This window comes from Nothoprocta perdicaria, unplaced genomic scaffold, assembly GCF_003342845.1.
Source record: "Nothoprocta perdicaria isolate Ctin4 unplaced genomic scaffold, notPer1 scaffold_110, whole genome shotgun sequence".
Lineage (NCBI taxonomy): Eukaryota > Metazoa > Chordata > Aves > Tinamiformes > Tinamidae > Nothoprocta > Nothoprocta perdicaria.
The window spans coordinates 1748125-1768414 of NW_020454206.1; the positions used below are offsets into that span (position 1 = coordinate 1748125).

At 42.0% G+C, this 20290-nt stretch overlaps 1 protein-coding gene and 1 long non-coding RNA gene across 2 annotated transcripts in view; both read left to right on the forward strand.

Moving 5' to 3' along the window:
• The first annotated feature begins 2873 nt into the window (after nt 1–2873).
• Nucleotides 2874–7164, forward strand: LOC112957158. The gene is made up of 3 exons (XR_003251164.1): nt 2874–2992; nt 4760–4869; nt 6171–7164. It is a non-coding gene; the product is annotated as an uncharacterized LOC112957158 (long non-coding RNA).
• Nucleotides 7165–14540: 7376 nt separating this feature from the next.
• The window catches only part of WDFY4 (WDFY family member 4), a 103229-nt gene continuing 97479 nt past the window's right edge, over nt 14541–20290 (forward strand). Inside the window, exons 1-4 of the mRNA XM_026050535.1 lie at nt 14541–14801; nt 17834–17948; nt 18537–18670; nt 20104–20250. Coding sequence (XP_025906320.1) covers nt 14541–14801; nt 17834–17948; nt 18537–18670; nt 20104–20250 — 657 coding nt within the window. The remainder of the gene's footprint in view (nt 14802–17833; nt 17949–18536; nt 18671–20103; nt 20251–20290) is intronic.

Here is a 20290-nt window from a genome sequence, read left to right on the forward strand (position 1 = left end):
GCGGCTCCCCCCGGGCCGGGCCGGGACAAAGGCCCGAGCAGGCACCGAGGAGCCACCAGCTCCCGCGGCCGCAGCGACCCTCTGCTCCCGGCCACGGTGCGGGGGGAAAAACCTCTGCCCAGCGTTGGCCGAAGGGAGGCCAGTGGTGCCATCACCCCCACTGACACCTCCCGCTGCTTGTAAAGCTCTCCCTCACCTTTCCCTGGGAAGGGGTCCGCTCCAGGATGCAGCAAGGGGTTGCGGGAAGGAGAAGCACTTGATGAAGTAGTTAAACAGTTACTTGGATGAACATTGAATCGGACTGAGTAGCAGAGACCCATCCTGCCCCAGCTGCAGTTGGCATGTCCCTCTTCCTTGCTGTCCCCATCTCTTGCTTTTCAGGTCCTTCCACAGGGTAGAAGAGGTGGCAAATACTTCTTGGCAAAGTGCACGCCCTGCAGTATCACCCTTCCGCTGCGTATTGTTGAATTGCACTGATAAAATAGTATCCAAGTCTGGCAGCTTCCTTCCTTCTCAAGAAGATCTATCATAGCTTGGGTTCTGAATACTGGCCATGAATTCCTATCTCCAGCAGCACAGGAGGATCCTGGCCCTTTAGAGAGACTCTACTCTCAGCATGTGAGCTGGAGCAAAGGCTGAGCTACTGGGACCTTTAGAGGTCTTGATGGAACCAGCTGTGCAGAAACAGTTGTAAATCTGCTGAGTTCGTGGTAGCTATCTCAGATTTGCAAACATGGCAACAAGGCTAGGGGTCTAGCACAGGACTGAACTGCTATCTTTGCTCTGAGCATGCAGACTCTGTAGTTACTTTTCCTCTTCAACAACCTGTACTTGCTAAATTTTGACAAGGTAAAGAGTAGCTCATTGGTGATCCCTTGACCAAGATTAGCAAGCGTCCTGACTCCGTGTGGACAACCAGCAAGATCAAGGGTTGAGGGGAATTACGCTTCTGACTTCCTGCCTAACCTCAGTCCTTGGGTCTAAAAATCACTCTTTCGCATCAATCACCAGACTTCTTTCTCTACATTTTTGGCTTTTCTTGTCAGGCTTCAATTTATGTGGAGAAACACTGCTTTGATGCTGTTTAGAAGCATAATTTTACAGTTTGAGCGGGAAGCCAAAATGCATGTACAATAAACCATGACAGGAATAAAGCTAACTGAACTTCCAGTCTCATGGGAAACTTGAGACACTTTATCCTGCTAAGTCACTTAGCATGAGAGCTTGATTTTCTCCTCTGGGAAAGGGCACGACATATAGACTTATATCAATAATTGATTATCTTGTTCATGGCTGAGATCAAAACATTCAAACAACCAACTTCAACCCTAAACACAACTCCAATTTTGAAGTGTTTCTTGGTTCAAAGAAAGTATTCTGTGTCAACAGCATTCCATTTGACCCCGCGTGAAATGTTTTCTTTTGAATTATACTTTTTCAGAACTTCTTAAGAGAGATGTTCTACTTTATAAATCATCTTAATCTTCAAAAGGGAAAAAAAATTACCCATTTCTTTATTAGGTTAAACATAAGAAATTCAGATGTGAGTCTCCTAAATATAGTCTTTTAGGTAAAGAAACTATTTGTCTAAAGAAAAAAAAATAACTAGCGAGGAGAGAGAAGACCAATCACCTACAGCAAATAGTTACATTTAAGAAAGCAGTGCTTTGCTCTGACAATTTAAATAATTACTTCCTTAAGGAAGTATTGAAGATATGTCCTATAAAAAGGTCATCTAACAGATGTTTAGAGATATAAGACCCTAAAGGATGTCTTGTCACTGAAGTTGGTGTATTGAGCTACATATATTTATCAGGATATACAGGGCAATAGATCTCAAAAAAATCTATTTATCTCAATAAATCCTATTTGTTTTCAGGATGGGTGTGTATATATGTATATATCCTTTCATAGCAAAAGGCATTATTTAAAAGGCTCAGGGCAAACTATGATTACACAGCAGGAAAGTAAGTTGAATAATGACTGATTTAGCTTATTCTCCCTGTATCAAATTCTATCTGACTCAGATGCTGCTTCCAAATTACAATGACATTGAGAGCTTCAACAGCAAAGAACAGTAAACTGAAGCACACACAATTTAAGCAACAGGGATTGAAGTTAAATTGGCAGCTATAGAAGACAATTTTCTAGTGCAGTAATTTTACTTAAAGTATAAAGATGTGAAGAATGGATAAATATTCTGTGAAAGCTTTATGTCACTGCAGTTGCTTTTAGCTTTACCCTTAAAGGATGCAACCACCCAGTGGGCAGTTGACTACATCCTAGCTGATTTAGCCCAACATTTCATTACTAAGTAGAGACCAGTAAGCACAAAAGTGATAAAAATTGAGGAAAATGGAGACAACTATGACTCTAATTCTTACATCTTATGTGGTGAAGGCAGCTGTGAAGGGCGTTTGAGAACATTTTAATTAGAAGTTTGAGATGGAGATATCAGAAGCACCTAAGGTGAGCTCCCTACCTTGACAACAAACCAAGTAATATGTTGAGCCTCTGCTTACATAATCCAAGCATGAGTCCCTGTACCAGAAGCTCTCAAGAAAACCCTCCTACTGCAACAAAACATAGCAGGCCTATAGCATTAGCACAACTACATAGGTACTTAAAAAAATAAATAAATAAAGTAACACAAAGGTTATAGAAAACAGTACACTTACTCTAACTTGCAGCCTCACTCCTAAAAGACCAAAAAAGTCTGTGTTATGCCCTTTAAGAGTACTAATAGTCTGTCTTAATAGCCTCAATGAGCCTCACCTGGCATGTTTGTCCACAGCCTCTGCTTATTGGCCCAGAAGCTTTATATAAGCTCAAGCTGCAGGCAGATGTGTTTTTAGTTTAGCTACAGCTTTGCTTGTGCCTGGATGTGGATTACCCACCTTCATCACCATTATGGGTCTGCCTCATCAATGGTGGTTTGTGTTTGTTTCTGGTTACCATCACCAGACCTGCTTCAACATGATAAATGTCCTTGGTGAGCTTCAGGAAACTGCTGAATTTAACTGTAGGTGATAAAACTTCTATGAACGATTGGCCTGAGGTAAAAGGGGCCTTATTTGAGGGCCTAGCATGCTAATGCTAAGATGAGTATCATTTGTTGGGAGCCGCTGCTCTCATTGGTTTCATTCAGTGCTGCTCTACTTAAAGCACTCTGGTGATTATAGAGCCTTAATCCTCCACAGGCCTAGAAAATGGGGATCAGCTGATTAATCAATAGGTAGAAAAGAGCTATTCTCTGCCTCTTATCTGAATGTAAGTATAGATGTGCTTATCAGTCACTTGCTACCTATTTTGAATGTTGAAAACTATCCAGTAAGTGTTTACTAGTGGTTGTTAAACACCCCTAGTAAAAGAAAATGATGCTACCTAGGTGTGAAGAAACTTGAGGAGACAAGGCCTCTAGGGCTGATACCAACTGATTTGGCATAGTCAAGAGCAAGACATTCAGCCCTGTCCACCTGTGTGCAGTACTATGAGAGCTGAGATTGGCAAGCTCTATCTAAATGCAGGGGATGATAACTGCAATAAGCTGTTGCAGCAGGGATGCTTGGAGAAGAGATGATTCATCAGCTGGCGCCAAGGCTGATGGCTGTAGGCTATGGAACATGTCGGGTGCTTGAGATGGAAGAGTGTGTGGGCCAGTGAACTTGCTGACTTGGCCTGAGGTGGGGAACTAGATGAACCTCTGTTTCCTTGAGCTGCACACAGCATCCTGTCACCCACCAATTACTATAGAGCATATCCTTTTCTCCTCCTCCTCATCTTCTGCTTCCCTATGCAGGCCAAGGACTTGTTGTAACTAGCTGATTGATATATTTTTACTCATCAGCAAGATGAGTCTGGATCAGAGCCCAAGATCTGATCACCCTGGACTTTGGCACGCACCAGAAATCCAGATTCAGTTTGTTTAGACTGCAATATTTTGTTTGATTAGAATTTGTTCTGTTATATAAAATGGAGCTCATTGAGAAGAGTCCAAAGATGGAGCAAGGGTCATGGTGGAAATTTTCAGATCAGTATTGGTAATGGTATCTTTTACAAAAAAGCTAGAGAATGTGCATATATGTTTTATGTAGAACCTGTGGGGATTTTCTTGAAAGAAGACTATTTCTCAGGTAGAAAGCAGTGGACAGTTTTTTAGTACATAAAGACACAAAGGAATTCAGTCTAGTATGAATTTTGCTTCAGATTAAGTGCTTGCCAGTTCAAAACTTCATCATATTGCTATTTGTTGTCTTCCAGGTGAGAAAAGATACTTGTCTTTCAGTTATTAATAATCTGTACTTTTAGTGGCAGTTTTAGCCAGTGCAAGAAATACATGGACTATAAAAAGAATTCCTTTGTTATCCTTCAGAAATGGCCTAATACCAGGTAAACTGATACTCAATGGAGAAGGCCACAGATTTGTTCTAGAAATAACTGGAAACTCAAAGGCCTTTGGGAGAAGTTTTTTCAGAAATAGATTCTAGTCCAGGGATCATATTGGGCTAGGAGATAAGAATTAGAGCAATTTGGATTTGGCTGAAAATTAAGAAATCACATAAGCTTAATGGTGTCTTGGGCAATAGTAATGCTTCTCAAAGAAGATGGTGAATATGCCAAACACTTCTAGACTATTGAGAGAGGACAGACTGATCTCATGAGAGTACATTCAGGAAAAGGCTTAAAGCAGAGGCTCTCAATTTTGAATGTTTTTCAGTAAGAAAATAAGAATTTTAAAATGTTTATCAATCTGTTGCAGACACTGTTCCTGCCCATGCAGTCAGGCTTCAGAAGTAGGTCAGGAGCATCTACCTTCACTTCAGGATATGACTGAACCTCTGGAAAAGAGCAGCTACAGCCTGAGAAAAGGTAATACAGCAGCCATAGACTGGTGGGAGGAAGACAGGGTAGCCTGGGGCTTAACAAGGAAAGAAGACACTGACAAAGTAGTCTATAGCAAACAAGTCCTAACTTGAAAGACACCGCAAGATGATGCGGCCAAACTCTACTTGATAATGGCAAACAGTAAAAGAAAAGGCAAAGACCACAACTTGTGACCTCTAAATTCAGATCAGAAATTAGGAGGAATTTTTTTACCAGGAGGACAGTGGGGCACTGGGTCAAACATCTGCAGAGCTGGTGGGATCTCTGTGTTCAGGGACTTTGAAGATTAGGTAAAGTCTACCTTGTTTTGTCAACAGCCCTGCTTCAAACAGAAGACTGGGTTAAGTAACTTCTACAGTACCACTTCACCAGCACTTGGGTGATCCTGCAAGCCTGTCTATTTTCTGCAGCTATACCTGCTTGCTTAGTGAAATGTTACCTTCAGCGTGCCTCACTTCATCAGACCATTGTGTGCCTAGCAAATCTGCTACTGTAGTCTAAATTATTAAAAGAAAAGAGCTGAGGTCCTTTCCTTCTCTATTGCCTCTTTCAAATGAATGCTATGTCTCTTAAAAATTGTCTCTATATGACATGAATTCTGAATTCCTTTTTGAGCTTCTGATTTCAATATAGGAAAGCACTTGAGCAACCACTTCCCACAAATCATGGGAAAATGTCTTTGAAATCAGTGAGATGACTCATGTATCTAACATCAAAACACATGCTCATTGGAGTACTTCACACTGGATTGAGCTTTCATGCTTTGCTTACATAATATGAACTTGAGTCAAGGCAAGGTATGTGACTAAATCCCAGTCAGATTCCTTGTCCAACCCAGGTCTTTGATTCTAGTTGTGCTGTTTGCATGGTTTTGCCTCCAGTTGTGTTGCACACTGTTATATGAGCAGGCTGCTTGCATCAGTCTGCTCTGTCAAATCTCACAACAGATTGGTCTGGTGAAGTGCTCAGGTATTCCTAGGATAGGTGAAAGGTGGAGAGATTCCTATTTTCCCCTTTTCTTCTATTCCTTTCCCCTTCTCCCAAACATTCCTAGTACCTTTGAGAATGGTGACTGCAAAGTCACTACTGTAGCTGTACACTACAGCTACAGCACCTCAGGAATCAGTTGCATTAAAAAGTGATATCCTGAGCAGTCAGTTATTGTTTGTCATCCATGAGTATAGAAGAAATGAGTTACTTGAGTCAGAGAGGATACAGAAATGCATTATTTAGAATTAAATGCAATCTCTGCAGAATGGATAATCTTCTTTTTCTTTTAATGGCAGGAGCCAAAGAGAAGCACATGCATATTTTAGACACCAGGGACTGAGGCATTGCATCCTCAGTTCTACTTCTGCTGTCTCAGGGAAAAATACAGTCATTTTGGCAGATCTATCTCAAAAAGAAACTAGGAGAAAAACTGGAGGCTGGGTGAAAAATGAAGTGAGTCAAAAATTTCAACAACATTGTGATTTTTTTCAAATTACAATTATTGTAATTTTTAATTTTGTTTAATCACTGCAGTTGGGTCTTGGAGACCTGGGTAATGTGCCTGACTTGCTTCCTAGTGCTGCAGCCTTGGGGAAGTAATTTGAAAATGTGATGTCACTGTTGAACAGCCTGCAAAACTGAGATGGTAATGCTGATCTCCCTGATGAAACTTCTCAAGATGGGAGGAAAAATACTATGAATGTTCAGCACAAGTAGCTTTACTTATTAAACAACAATGTGTCCTGAAAATGCTTTTAGAGCAAAACATAATTGAAAAGTGAGGGAGCATTTTTGATATTAACAATATTTCCATAAATTTTTTCAACTTATAGCCTTTTAAAATCAGCTTTTGTTAGAGCAGACAAAACTGACAAATAATCTTAAAATTCTGGTAACCAGCATCTTTACCAGAATTCCAATTCCTGAGATGATAGATACTGTTTAAGACAAACTGAGGACACAGAAGCTGCAATTTTTATACGAAAATGAAGGGGCTGCCTGAAGCTCTGCACAATTTCTACTGCTTCATATAAAAGACTGTGAAAGTGGCTCTGTCGCATTGCCACCTGGTGGCACCGGAGGGAAAGTGTCAACACGGAGCTTCTCGGAATTAACCTGCCTGCTGCTACCTCTGAGACTGCGAAGCAGGTCACGTCTAGCTGGGCAGGGTGTAAAATAGTTGGACTTTATGTTGTATATTAAACAGGTAGATGAGAGAGGAAGAACTCCAAATATTTCTTGCAAGAATGTATAGGGAAAGGCCGACTTTTAAATTTGTGTTTGTCTTAATTATTGCTTTTCAGTTTAGAGGAAAAATAAGAGAAAAAATGAAACAAAATCAATGAGAATGTGAAAGGATAAGCTCTTAAATAAAAATTGTTTTCATGCCTTTGAGTTATTTGCAATGAAAAGTTTGGCACTGTTTGATTACCTTGGAAAACTTAGGGCTTTGGTATTTAGTTATATACAAGATTGAAATTGAAGTAGATTAAAAATCTTCAGGGTATCTTCAGGGGGATATATCCATTTTTCCCTTCCTACTGCTGAGTGCCTCTAAAAGATGCCCCAAAGCCAGCAGAAGCCTGGGTCTAGCAGCTGTGGCTGTACTTGAGCCATGTTAGGGCATATGAAAAGTAGGCTGCAGCCTGGAGAGTCTGGATGCTGGCTCCCTGGCCTGGTACCTTTGAGACACGGGCTGTTGGATTTACTCTTACCCTTCTTACAAGACATCTTGTGGCTTACGGGGTAGGGAACTGGCCTCTGGGGAGCGTGGCGCTCTGCGACTGTGCAGGGGGCTGCTGCTGCCGTCAGCCCCAACGCGATGGCTTCACAGCCTGAGGTGCTGCCACGCTAGGTGACCCCCTTGGGGGCCGTGTATGTTAGGAGGCACAAGGAGCCACTATTGAGCTCCTGCCCTGGCTGTGTGGCCTGGCCCAAATGGTGGCTGGTGCCTCCAGCAGTTCCTGTGCTGCCTGGGTGGTGGCTTGTGGGCCTGAGGTTGTGCAGGGAGCACAGGGCCCTGCCGTGCTGCTTCGCTCCCCTTTTGACCCTTTCTTGGTTAACAAGCTTTTCTGTGCACCCAGGAGAGAGACATAAATTGCTTGATTCCGAGAGCTGGGCCTTGAAGTAATTTGCAATGTAGCTGCTGGTGGGGAGGCCTTGGCCAGGCTACAAGGGGCCATGTTGAGAGGCCCCTGGCTTCTGTGTGAGGGGAGAGCAGCTGGGCCACCTGCACGGACCGCGGCTCGGTGGCCCTGAGCTCAGTGGCCCGTTTCCTTCGGTGAATCACTTCCTCGGGGAGGTTTGCTGCAGGCTGGGCCCTTCTATTTCCATGCAGAGTTAGCAAGTTTGCTGAGAAAGTGGTGATGACTGAAAATGATAGCAAAGCAGATGGTTTAGATTTTTGCATTGTCTATCTACAGTCTCACTATCACTTCTGCCATTTAAAGGGAGAGGGGGAGATGGAAACATAGCAACTTCCCTTTGTTCTGTTAAATAAATAACAAGTCATTCAGTGTTCAGTTCTTCTTTTTTAGAGTTTAAAAAAAAAGGTGTATTAGAACAGGAAAAAAACAGGAGTGAAAAACTGCAGCTGTCTCAGCTTTTGGACACCTTTTAGTGCTGAATGGGAATTTTATTTGCCTGGCTTTATATATATATATTTTTTTTCTCCCAGATAAAGACTATGAAGGTGCATTCCAAAATGTATTGTCTGAGCAATAACTGTTTTTTTTCCCATACCTGCAGAGAGACTTGCTGGAGGGGTGAACGCAGCCTCCTCTTGGTGGACTTCCATCCCATCTGTGTTTGCAGCTCAGCTGCACTATTAGCCTCCTGAGCAACAGCAGCTGTGCAGCAAGTGCCAGAGGACAAATTTACACGTTTAGCTACTCCACTTGATGAATCTAATGAGATTGGAATCTACTGCAAGTTGTTGGCTTTCAGGAAAACTCTCCAGTGGTTGAAAGCCTCAAGATGGGAGAGCCTTCTTACTGTGGCCATGGCTTATACCTGTCCTGGATGACTAGGCGAACTAAGATACCATAGTGTGGGTGATACTGTTACTGTGAAAGCATGAAACAGATTTTTTTTTTTCACTTGTATGTAGCAATTGAAATGACAAAAAAAGACAGAAACTTGATTAAAGTGGATATAAAGCACATTATTTGAGCTTGCAAGACAGATGGACCTTATGGTTATCTCCGGCCTAGCCTAAGGCAGCCTGGTGTTGCTTAGCATGGTTGCTGAGATGCCTGAGCCTGGGAGGAAGGAACTTGCTCTGCTAGGATGAGAGTAAAGGAGAAATTGATATTTTTTTTTCCTCTAGCTATATTGGTTACTAGAGTTTGCAGCTCTTTCAGTACTGTGAGAGACCTGCTTGCTGGTGTGGTGAACTGCCTGAGGAAACCTTCAGAGCTAGTTTGGCAAAGCGTGGCCTTGCTGGATTATACACATTTTGGTGCTTGTATGTGTGGGGATTACTTAGGTAGCTTGTTTCACAGTGCTGGGAGAGTTGTGCAAAATGTCTTCAAGGAAACCCCCTCTGGGCGCAGCAGCTTCAGCAGGAAGTCTTGTACGTGCTCGGCCATGTGGGCTCTACTTTGAATGCACTTTCTGGTCAGTGTTGGCAGAGCTGCCTCCTGCACCCACTAGCGTAATAGCTATAGTTCTCACCTAGAAGGAGGGTACCCTTGAACTAGTTATATTGTGCATAGGTGGACATGTGAGGGTGTAGGAGACGCACTTTTACCTATGAGACTGGAGGGAGAGCAGGAGACTAAAAAAAGCAGATTTGTTCTTCCCATTTTTGTAGGTGATTTGGTGCAAACATGAGCAAACTGAGGGGAAAAAACTGTAGCACAGCCTCTCTGCACTAGCTTGTCTTTACCCTATATGTTTTTTTTACTATAGATAATTTGATTACAGCTGTTCTGCTTCAGTGGAGCAGAGATCAGGTAGGAGGGTGGGTAGGAGTTTTGGACTTAGGGCCTCAACAGAAGCTAGTGCAGGATGAAACGCAAGTCTTGCTTACTCTGCAGTGTGAATTTCAGTCTGCTAGTAACTGAGTCCTGACAGCAGGTAGTGTGGGGGTGATCCACTGGGATGGGAGATGGCTCCTGGGAGAAAAACGTCTCTGTTCAGACAGCATAGAGAGACCCCTGCAAATGACCTTCTGTCTTGTGTTTTTTTTAAACTGACACTTAAAAGGGGAAATGAAGCAGCAGCAGTAGTAACATTCAGACCTTTTTTCTGAGCTAAGAAAGGGAAAACAGGGATATTCTCTCTTGAGTAATGCTGGTATGCTCTTCTGTGTCTTTGTGCTTCTCATACCTCCAACCACTGTGGTTTCAACTGGGTTGAGCCTGGGAAAGGCTTTCACCTCAGTGTTTGCATGTGTCTAGTTCAAGGCACAGCATTTGGGGAGGGTGCTTCAGCTGTTGCTTGTTCTGTGTGCACAGGCTGCACGAGGAGAACAAGCTTTGCAGTGGTGCATTCACCACTCTGCTAGTGTGGTACACTTCAGATTAAAAAAAAAAAAAAAAAAAAAAAGCAGTTTTTATTTGTGACTATGATATGGAGAAGCCTACTTAGTTACTCTTAACGGAGGGAGAGGCCTGCCCTGCCCACCAGCTTCATGCATCACTGAAATTGCTCTGAGTTGCTTCGGGGTTTTGGCTGCTCCCGAACGTGTGGTTCATTTGCTGTTCTCCACTTCTGCTTTCCTCAGGAAATAAGTGCAGCAGCTCATCAAGTGATTCACAGTGAAAAGTTTAAAGCGCAGAGTGGGAGCTGCTGGGAGCACCAAGATGCCTAGTAGGACAGCAGTAATAAAGCCGAGTTCTCTGGATGTGTCTTTTGCCTGCAACAGGAGCTGCTGAATCTAGAAGCACAGGTATGAAAGCAAAAGGAAGAAACTTTTGGGTTGTTCAGGGGAGCTCCAGTATTATCCTGCAGTTGGTGTGTTGTGACAAGGACATTTTGAGACAGCAAAGGCTTCAGTGAAAGTTCATCCCAAACGATGGCATAAGGAAGCAGAGGTTTGGATGGCATGGATTCTTTATTTTAGAGGTGATAAAATTGCAAGTGCAAGGGATGTATCTGTTGCTGCTGCTGTTGGTAGAGATCTGTTTGGATTAATTAAACTGCATGCCCTTGTTTCATAAGCTTTTGTTTTGAGATGATCAGAATTACCAAAGCCATATTCCTTTTGTTAAAGTTATATTGTTTGTGTCTAAGCAGCCACAATCTATGCTTGCTTTTGGGCCTAGGGTATTTTAGGTCTCAAATGCAAGTTTGCCCAGTAACTGCATTTCTTGACTACAGTAGGAGCACCTGCAGTGTATGCAGAGCAGAAACCGATCCTGATTAGATATTTAGAAGCTACTTGGCAAAATGGACAAAATGAAAATCGGGTGCATAGGAGAGGGTGATTCAGTTTCACTGCCACTTCTGGATTGCATGGAAAAGCTCTTCAAACGAAAGTAACGAGAAATGCAGTGAAGTGTTTGAGACCAAATTAATGATTTGCCAGGTTGTACTGCATAAAAGCCTTGTCAAACAGAGATATACTCAGAAGGAAAATATGCTTGAACAAATTAAGCCTTACTGTAAGTTGATGCAACTGTTAATATTAGTGGTATCATATCTTCTTGTAAAAAGCTGAAAGAGAATAATTGCATTTCTGGAAAAAAATGGGTTATGTTCTTCTGAAGTGAGATTTGTTTTTGAACAGTGCTCCCTGAGAATTGTTCTGTGAACAGTGTTCAAACCTCCTTAGGCTGAGAAATGTTTTAAAATTTTCCTTGGGAGGTAGTGGAGTCCCTGTTGCTTTGTTCATTTAAAATAATTGAATTGGCTCAGCTTGGCTGTCAGGGAGAGGGGAGTACCAAGGCACATGACCCAGTGAATTTTGGGATGCTGTGAACCATGTGTTTCTGACAATTATCAGAGCATTTGGGTTTTAGGTTACCATACTAATAATAGATAGAGGATCAAACTGTGAAATTTATTGTCACTTTGTTGTGTTTGTCATCCATAGTTCTGTGAGATCCCTCCCTGATAACAATTTTAACACATGAATGTATTTATTGAACCTTCTGCAAACTGAGGTTTTGCAGCTAGAAACGATAGGATGGATCCTTGGACTTTTGGGGAGTTAATCCTAAGTAAATGCAACTCTTAAAAATTAGTCCTTTAGAGTAAATCATGCTTGTTCATCCTGGAAGCTTTTAGTATCAGCGCTCTGCCTGTGCCCCTGTCAGCTTTGCTTGGGCCTGCCTTCTCTTATCCTACCAGTCTGAAAAGTCCTAGCCACAAAACAATGTGATTTCACACAGGCTTCAGTTAGAACAACAGGGAAAATGCACAAGTAAGTTCTACTTCCTCTTTGTTAACAAATAACACTTTCCAAATGACAGCCTTTTTTCTTTATTTTCACTTGTGTCTTTTTATATGTTTATTACTTAGAATGATATAATAAGCAAAGCCTGATGTTTGTAACTTCTCAAACCTAAAATAAGCCCTTAGTTTATTCTGTAGATTAAGACAAGTGGCAGGATGTGATATTTTCAAAATGTGAAATGACATTAAGGCAATCCTTAATAGCAAAATTGCGCATCCAAAGTCTGTGGTGTGCTGTGGTGCAAGAGTATTTATTCTCCTACAGGAATAGAAAGTACAAAGGATTCAGAAGCTCAAATGAAAGCTTAGACCAAAGAAAAGGCCATTAGTCAAACCAATATTTTAAGCAGATAGTGCAAATGCAGAGAACAGACTGAAGTTTGGAATCCAATATTTAGTTTAATATGCCTTGTATAGTCCTGACTATTGCAGTAAATAATAAAAGCAAGAAATCTGAGTGTACATTAAAATCTTTAATCTCCTGATGTACATGAAAGGAAAATGAAGATTACGTAAGGTGTGACAATTAAGCTAATTTTACTGTGTATGTGTATACCTGACTTTAATAGCTTCTGTGGAGAGGGGAAGGGTTACAGGACTGTCTGTAATCTCTCATTACAGCTTCATAGCCTGAGAATTTGTTGAGTGGCCAACCTTGCTGTAGCTTAGCTGTGCAACCAGCAGGCAAGGCCTACTAAATAAACAGAAAAATTATAGAAAAAATGGAAAAATTCAAATGGCTGAACACATTGGTCTGTCTTCAAGCAGTGTCATTGATTGCTCACCTGTTGACCTTCTGAGATAACTGAAAGGCCTCCTGTTATTCTGTGCCTCAATTTCTCCAACTGTAAACTGCTTCTACAGAGGATTTTGAAATTCTTACACCGTTGAGGTGAATGTAGGGACTCAATGGGAGTGTGGGTTACTTGATAGAACAGATTTACGAAGTCAGTTTTTAAGATGGGAGCAATACTGATTTCCTGCTCTTTGTGATAGCATTGATGTAGCCATACCAGAGTAGCTTTGAAGATGAGATGGTTTCCTGGGAAGCAGGATATGCCATTTGGGTTGTGACAGCACCCTCCTTAAGAGTAACTATGAACTGTGCTGTCACTCCCATAAAATATTACTCAGTCTTTCAGAGCACAATGTCTGGCTTGGTGATGACTCAAGTGGGTCGGTGTTTCATAGTAGGACTAAGTCTAACATATGACAAGTGTCCCTCCTACATGGTCACGAGGAACAGAGCCTTCCTGTTTACTCCATGCAGGCACGGTCATCGTACTTGCTTCTGCCCAAAGGGCTTTGTTGTTTTTCTCAGTTATCTATTAAAGCAACAGCAGCCAAACCGAAAGTGCTTTTGAGACAGGGAAACTGGAAAAGCCCAATTTCCACTGATGTAGGTGTTGTGATTATGTAGGCTGTGAGGCACAAGGGCTGGCGAGGGCAGAGAAACAGAGTTGTTGTGGATACAGAGTGGAGTCAGTGACCTTTCCTGAAGACTGTGCGTTCAGGACTGAGAATTAGATGAAAAGACTCGGGGTGCAAATGAGGATACCAGGATTCCTTTATCTGCTGCACAAGACGATCCCACAGTAAGTTTGATACTGACGGAAATCAGGCTGACAATAGCACCTTGGTCCTTCACAAACACTCAGTGTAACAGAACAGGTAATGCTGCAGTGAAAGCACCTACCTTGTGAAGAGCTGTATTTCCTCAGGACAGAAGAGCAGAGTGTTGCTGTCTCTCTAGGTCAGCACACCTGGGTGGCATCCTTGGCTTGTCCCCACAGCTTTCACTGCAGCCACTGTCAAGAAGCTCCAGCCAGTGCTTCCTCCCTGCTCCAGGTCCCTTGTGCCAGAGAAGCACAGCATGGGTTGGCCTCCATAGTCAAGGAAATGTGTAACATGGCTCTTGTACTCTTCTGTTGCAAATCTAATGATGGTCATAGTTATGATCTCTGTTTACACACACAGCATCTGAGCTGGGGATCAAGTTGGGGCTGGAACCGAAATTTCCTACCTGATTTATTAATTTGTCTTGCCAAAGCCCAGATGGATTGTGTAGCATATGCAGGCCCATGTCATGGGGGAGAGGAAGCAGAGGGTAGAACAGTAGCTGATAACATTTCCATGTTTCCAAACTCCCCAGCTCCAGTGCTTAAGGCTGCCAGTACCTTGTTTCATGGGACAATGAGGTAGTATTGAGGATGAGACTACCAGTAAATAATGCAATATTTTTTAACTTCAAGTTTAGTTTCAGCATGGACAAAGAATCAGAGCTCATGAGGCATCTTGAAGATTCAATTGGCAAAGCCCAACAGCAAGAACGAAGCTCTGATGAGGGAAATGAGGAAGAAGCACCAGGAGAGAGGGCTGTCGGCGAGGATGAGCTGCCCCAGAGCCATTGCCCGCAGTGGGAGACTTTAGCAAAGCAGTTTGTGGAGTATGAACAGGTGGCTCCATTCCTCATTGCAGAGGAGAAAAAGAGAAGGCTGCTGGACTTTCTCCCCCTCTTCTTAAAGGTTTGTTTTTATTGTCTTTGGTGTGAATGCTGAATGTGCTTGAATTTGTTGTATGCATTTGCTGGCTCCTCTCATGGCCAATGGGGTTAATTTGTCTATCCTGATCTCTGTGTCTATGCCCTTTGATTATCTTGGGAGGCTGGGGAAATGCAGTCTCCTGTCCTCCTTTCATCTAACATGTTAGCATGACAAAAGTATATGTGAAAACACCATTTTATTTACGTGAATGGCTGAATTCTACTTGTGCAGTCGAGGAATATGCTGATGAAACAGGTATGTCTCAAAGTGCTTACCTTGTGAAGAAGTTACTCCATCTGTGTATCATCTTATTCCTGGGCTCAGCTTCAGCCTGGGTTAATGTGGTTGTGGCGTGCATCCAAGTAAGGAAAATGCAGGCACATCTGCTAGTCCTTAGGTGGAATTTTTGGGATAATGGCAGTGCTGATGTCTAATTTTAGTGCTTGAGAGAAGTTTTGTTATAGATAGGAAAACTGGCATGAGAGGACGAAGAAAATAATATGAATCAATAACAGCGCTGGGACCGGTCATTAACAGGCTTCCTCTCCTGTTTAATTCCTTAGAGCTCCTATGAGCCAAACATTTAGGAGATGGCTACATTGAAAGGGGGTCCTGGGATAATCTTTTTGCAAGTGGGTTCTTTGAGTGCTGCTTGTATTTGCTCAAGTGTGTGAGAAGTGCAAGGAGCTCTGCTCAGTGAGAGCCTAGTGAGAGGAGCAGAAAACCTGTCTCATATTTAAATGTACTTAGGCTGTGTCCTAGTCAAAAATTTTTTTCCTCCTAAATTGGAGTATATATGAGCCATGGAATTTGTGTCCGTGTGTTTATGCTCTCTCACTATGGCAGTCTTTTCTAAAGAAAATAAAGGCTTCTTTTGGGTGAAGCTATGTTTTAGTGGTAGAACATTTCAGTCATCTGTATGCGAGCTGTCACCACTCTTGGGTGAGAAAACTCAAGCCCATCTGTTTCCACCTATGTGAGCCATTTTCTAAAAATGATTTAGTGGGAGGTGGGGAGGGAAAGTTGTTAATGACATTCACTTCATCTTTGTTGAAATACTTCGTATTTCAAACACTTTGTAGTGAAAGGGACATTTTGAAATGTGTGTGGGGAAGTCAGTGCTATGAACTACTTCATGTTCTTGATAATAAAGAAGAAATAATGTCTAGAGAGTAAAGAACTTTTCGCTCAGTTGGATGAAGCATGAACCTGTGAAGTCTGTATGTCTTGGTGCAAAGCTGGGCTAAATGTAATTGCCAGGGCCAGTCAGTGGCACTAAAAGAGATCTCCCTTTGGAGTCAGTGTGATACAAACCGCAGCAAAGACTCTGTCATATCTGAGCATAAGCTTGTCCTGGTCAAAGGCAGGGTGGAGAAAGTAAACAGAACAATCTGAAAAAGCAGTGCATATCCTGGAGTCTCAGACTAGAAGGAGCCTCCTCAGTTAATCTGGGATGTCCTATGGATATTTTATATAATAACTGAAAAAAAACTTCTATTTTTACTGCTTCCCATTTGCTTCTGAATTTCTTGGTGTAGAAATGTATTCCTCCTGAGTCAAGCCTGTATTCAGACAAAGGTGCTGCTTTCCACCCTGTGACTGTCACTGAAGTCAAATCTCTCTCTATCCTTGAATGTGACACTACAAATTCTGGGACAGACCTGGCTTTTCCGAGCTTACCACAAAATGGTAAGCTTGGACCTTTTTTCTGGACTGAACTTGTTAAAGGACAGTCTAAAGAAACTTTTGAGGATTACTGGGGACAAAGTGGAAGTTTGCTGGGGACATCCTGGGCTTTGGATGTGACTGCAGCAATGTGGCTAAGCAATACACTAGTGTCTCTGATCTTTGATCGCCTGTATAAAAGCAATGGTATGTGACTTGTGGAGGCTAATGGGTGCTTCAGTGTTCTGGAGTATTTTACTTTTGAGATTAAAGTATTTGGAAGTCTGAGCAAAGAAATCTTTAATAGTTTTTTTGTCAGATTCAGAGCAGGGAGCCACAGTTGAAATCTTGGTGTTCCTGTTGTCACTTCCGCATTGACTTGCTTGTCCATTTTTGAACAAGTAATTTATAAACACAAAACGGTTTCCTCTGCTAGCTATTTATTTCAGACAATATCTTCCTGTTTAGGGGGCCTTATTATAGTGTGGAAAATGTTTAGTAATCTTGGGCTTACAAAGTTTCTCATAAGTTCAGCGCTTAAAGTTCTTGTTCTGCAGTGGAACTCAACAATATTCAGGATTTCAGCTGGTTTTGTATGTTGTTAGCTGGGTGATTTATGGGGGCCTTGTGACGTACATAGTTCTTAACCTAATAGGCAGGTAGGTTGATCAACTTATATTACTGTTGCAAAGACTTTTTCAGTGTCTTCAGGGCTGGGGTGCCGCTGTTGTTCATCTCCTCTTCCAGGCTTTGTTTCACTTCCTTAGTTGTCACAAACGTTATTTCTGTCCTGCAAGAAATTCTGTTTTTCGTCTGGTCCTTAGTTTGATCCCAGGTAAGGGTAGAAGTTAGAGGCAGTCCTGTGTTATTGTGGCTTCTTTGACAGACCTATTGCAGAAGCACTGCAGTTCTAGTCCTGTTGCAGTCTAAGTAATGAGACTGTGTAATGACTTGCTGAACATGGAAAAGATATTTTTAAATTTTGTTTTCACTTAATTGAGGATTATGTTTTTGCTGATGATGACCTTCAGTTTTGGGAGGCTATTTTTGAAGAAGTAAAAGCATTTATTGGAAAACTTAGACAACTGCATTTGTAACCTCTTCTGGGCACAAAATGTGCATGTCTTGTTTGGAAAAGGCCTAACATACTTTTGCAAAAGGTAGTTCCAAGTTGACTGCTCTGTGGTGTTAGTCTGACAAGCACTGCTTGATGATATTGGTTAAAGAGGAAATTTTGAAGGCATATTTGAACTTTCTATTAATTTATTTACACATATTAGTACTCCTCAATACATCAAAGACATGCTGTATCAAACCCATTTAAACAGTTGCTCTTGCTTGAATTTCAGGCCTGGGAACAGTCTGCTGGAATGATTGTATTTCCCAACCTTCAGCTGTTAGCCAGTGAAGTTTCCAAGCTTCTGACCAAAGAGATTAAGAAGCATCTTAATGGTAAACCTGCAGGTAATGCCTATGTGTCACATCCACTGTGTGCTTATTTATTGCTTATGCTGTCATTCAGCAGTCATGCATGTTGAATTATACACTTAGTGTGAGGGAAGTGAAGGGGGAACAGAAAATCCTAAATGTAGGAACTTGGATCTTTTAGTGTGAACTAGCACAGATATTGCCCTGCAAACCTGGCCTTGTGTACATGCCGTGTAGACCATGATGTTGGAGTCTTTGCAGATGGAAATGTAGGATGAGGGAGAAATGAAGTAAAATAGCCTGTTACAGTTACTATTCTGATGAACTTTGTTAATGGGAAAAGTACTGTGATCCACATGTGGCTTTCCTGCTGGCTGTCATGTGCTCTTGGCATTGGTTAGCTGGCAGGCTAGCTGGCGTTGCTGGTGGAACTTTGGAGTTTGTGAAACATCTACTTTACGTTAACTGGCCTGAGTCTAGTGCTAGGTCAAGATCCTTTTGATTTCTTCTGTTTCAGTACATTTTTACTTCATTTTTGTTCAGTTTGTCTGATCTCTTAAAGGATCCAAGAATTATTTTCATCTTTCGTTAAGGAATTAAAGTTTAATATTTTTGTTATAACAGAGGAAGCTCGGTTAGCCTTGGAGCAGTTGCTACAACCGAAGAGGGAAGTGCAAGATGGCCACGTGCTCCTGAAAACGGTGTATCTGCTCTCACAGACTGACTTGGCAAGAGAAGTGACTACGAAGGCTTTTGGGGTTGGTTTTATTTTCTCCTTTTTAGTTCTGAGTAGTCACCTCAGCGATAGAACATTTATGTCTTATAATGCATGTGCTGTCCTGAGTGCTTTGAACATCAGGATGCTTGGGGTATGTGGCCAAATGGAGGACGTTCTGCTAGGTTTATAGTCCAGGCTTTTAAAAAGAGAGTGGTACTGCTCTGTTGGATGTACTTATGTTTTGATTGTAGACAGCTGTTTTCTCATGTCCTGATTTTCTCCAGAGTGTATCCTGCTCTTCAGTCTTTCTTTATTATTTCAGCCTATGTGTCAAGGAGATGATTAAGGACAGTATCTGATAACACAATGGTTAGATTCTTCATCCTGATAGCCTCTAGTTTTGAAGTACTACAGGGCATTCCATAAATCTTACACGTACATCAGCCCTTAACACTGACTGGCTTCAGGAATACTGTCTGCCGGTGGTGTGGAAGGGGTGCACTTGTCCCCAGCATTGAGCTGAACAGTGTGTGTCCATCTTGGTAGGAAAAACGAAAAGCAAATCTTACCATCGTCTGTTAATAGACATGATCCTGTGTCACAGGAAAGAGCTTTATAAAATTTTGTGTTGATATTCACAGTGCAAAGTTTATGGCGAGGTTTTTGCTTATTGCAGAACTAAAACATGTTCCTGCTTGTCTGTTCTTTGTTTTGTTTTTGTGTAGCACAGTGTACCACAGAACTGCCACAAGTCTCTTCCGTTTAGTTTGCTCTTGTTGTGATTTTTGCCTGCCAGGCAAGCATGCTGTGACATTTTCTCTTCTAAGTTTTACAGGGTCAAGGTGGAGATTGGAAGAAACTAAGTCCTGAAAGACAAGTCAAGGCCTTTGGAAAGAAAGGGGCTTTTCGTTTATTAGACTTATTAGGCTTTATTATTATTTCATTGATAAGGCTATGATTAGAAGCATTAGTGCAGTTGCTCACCTAGTTAGAAATATTAAGACTTTATAGCTAATGGGCATTATACTGTGTCAAGGATGGAGCAAAGAAGTGCTTTTAACATAGCTAGCTCCTGTAACTAAAGGCTGTCCAGTAAAGGAATGATCAAGAAGGAACTGTCTGCTCAAGGGCTTACTACTAGTTAGCTGCTAGTTAGTTTGCAGTTTAGTTGCTTTGTCTCCTGCAGGTCTTTTAATACAGGACATTCTAAGTAACTCTGTCAAAGCCCTAATTCAGATAGGGAAAAACATCTGGGAAGAGCTGGTAACACTCTGTCAGTGTCCTTGCTTCCTGCAGAGAGTTCATACGGTGATGGTATGAATGGTGCTTGCCATGCTTGTGTGCTCTATAGTAGATGTAAGCATAAAAGGCTTAAGTAGCTCGTTCATGTGGCATGACAGCAAACAGTGTGTAGAAACGCAGGGAAAGTGCTGCTGGTTTCTAGAGGGACTGATTTTGGTTTTCATTACCTAGAGGACTCTGTGGAACATCATTGGATCTGGTCTTCCAGCTGCTCTGATGCAGTGCCTGTACCTTTTCTTTACCTTTCCTCTGAAGAAAAGCAGTGAGGATGGAGAGACAAGTGAGGGTGACCCTCAAACTCGGGAGATGCTTGTTCAGGTGAGTAGTGGCTCCTTGGTGTTTCTTTACCCTGAGTGCT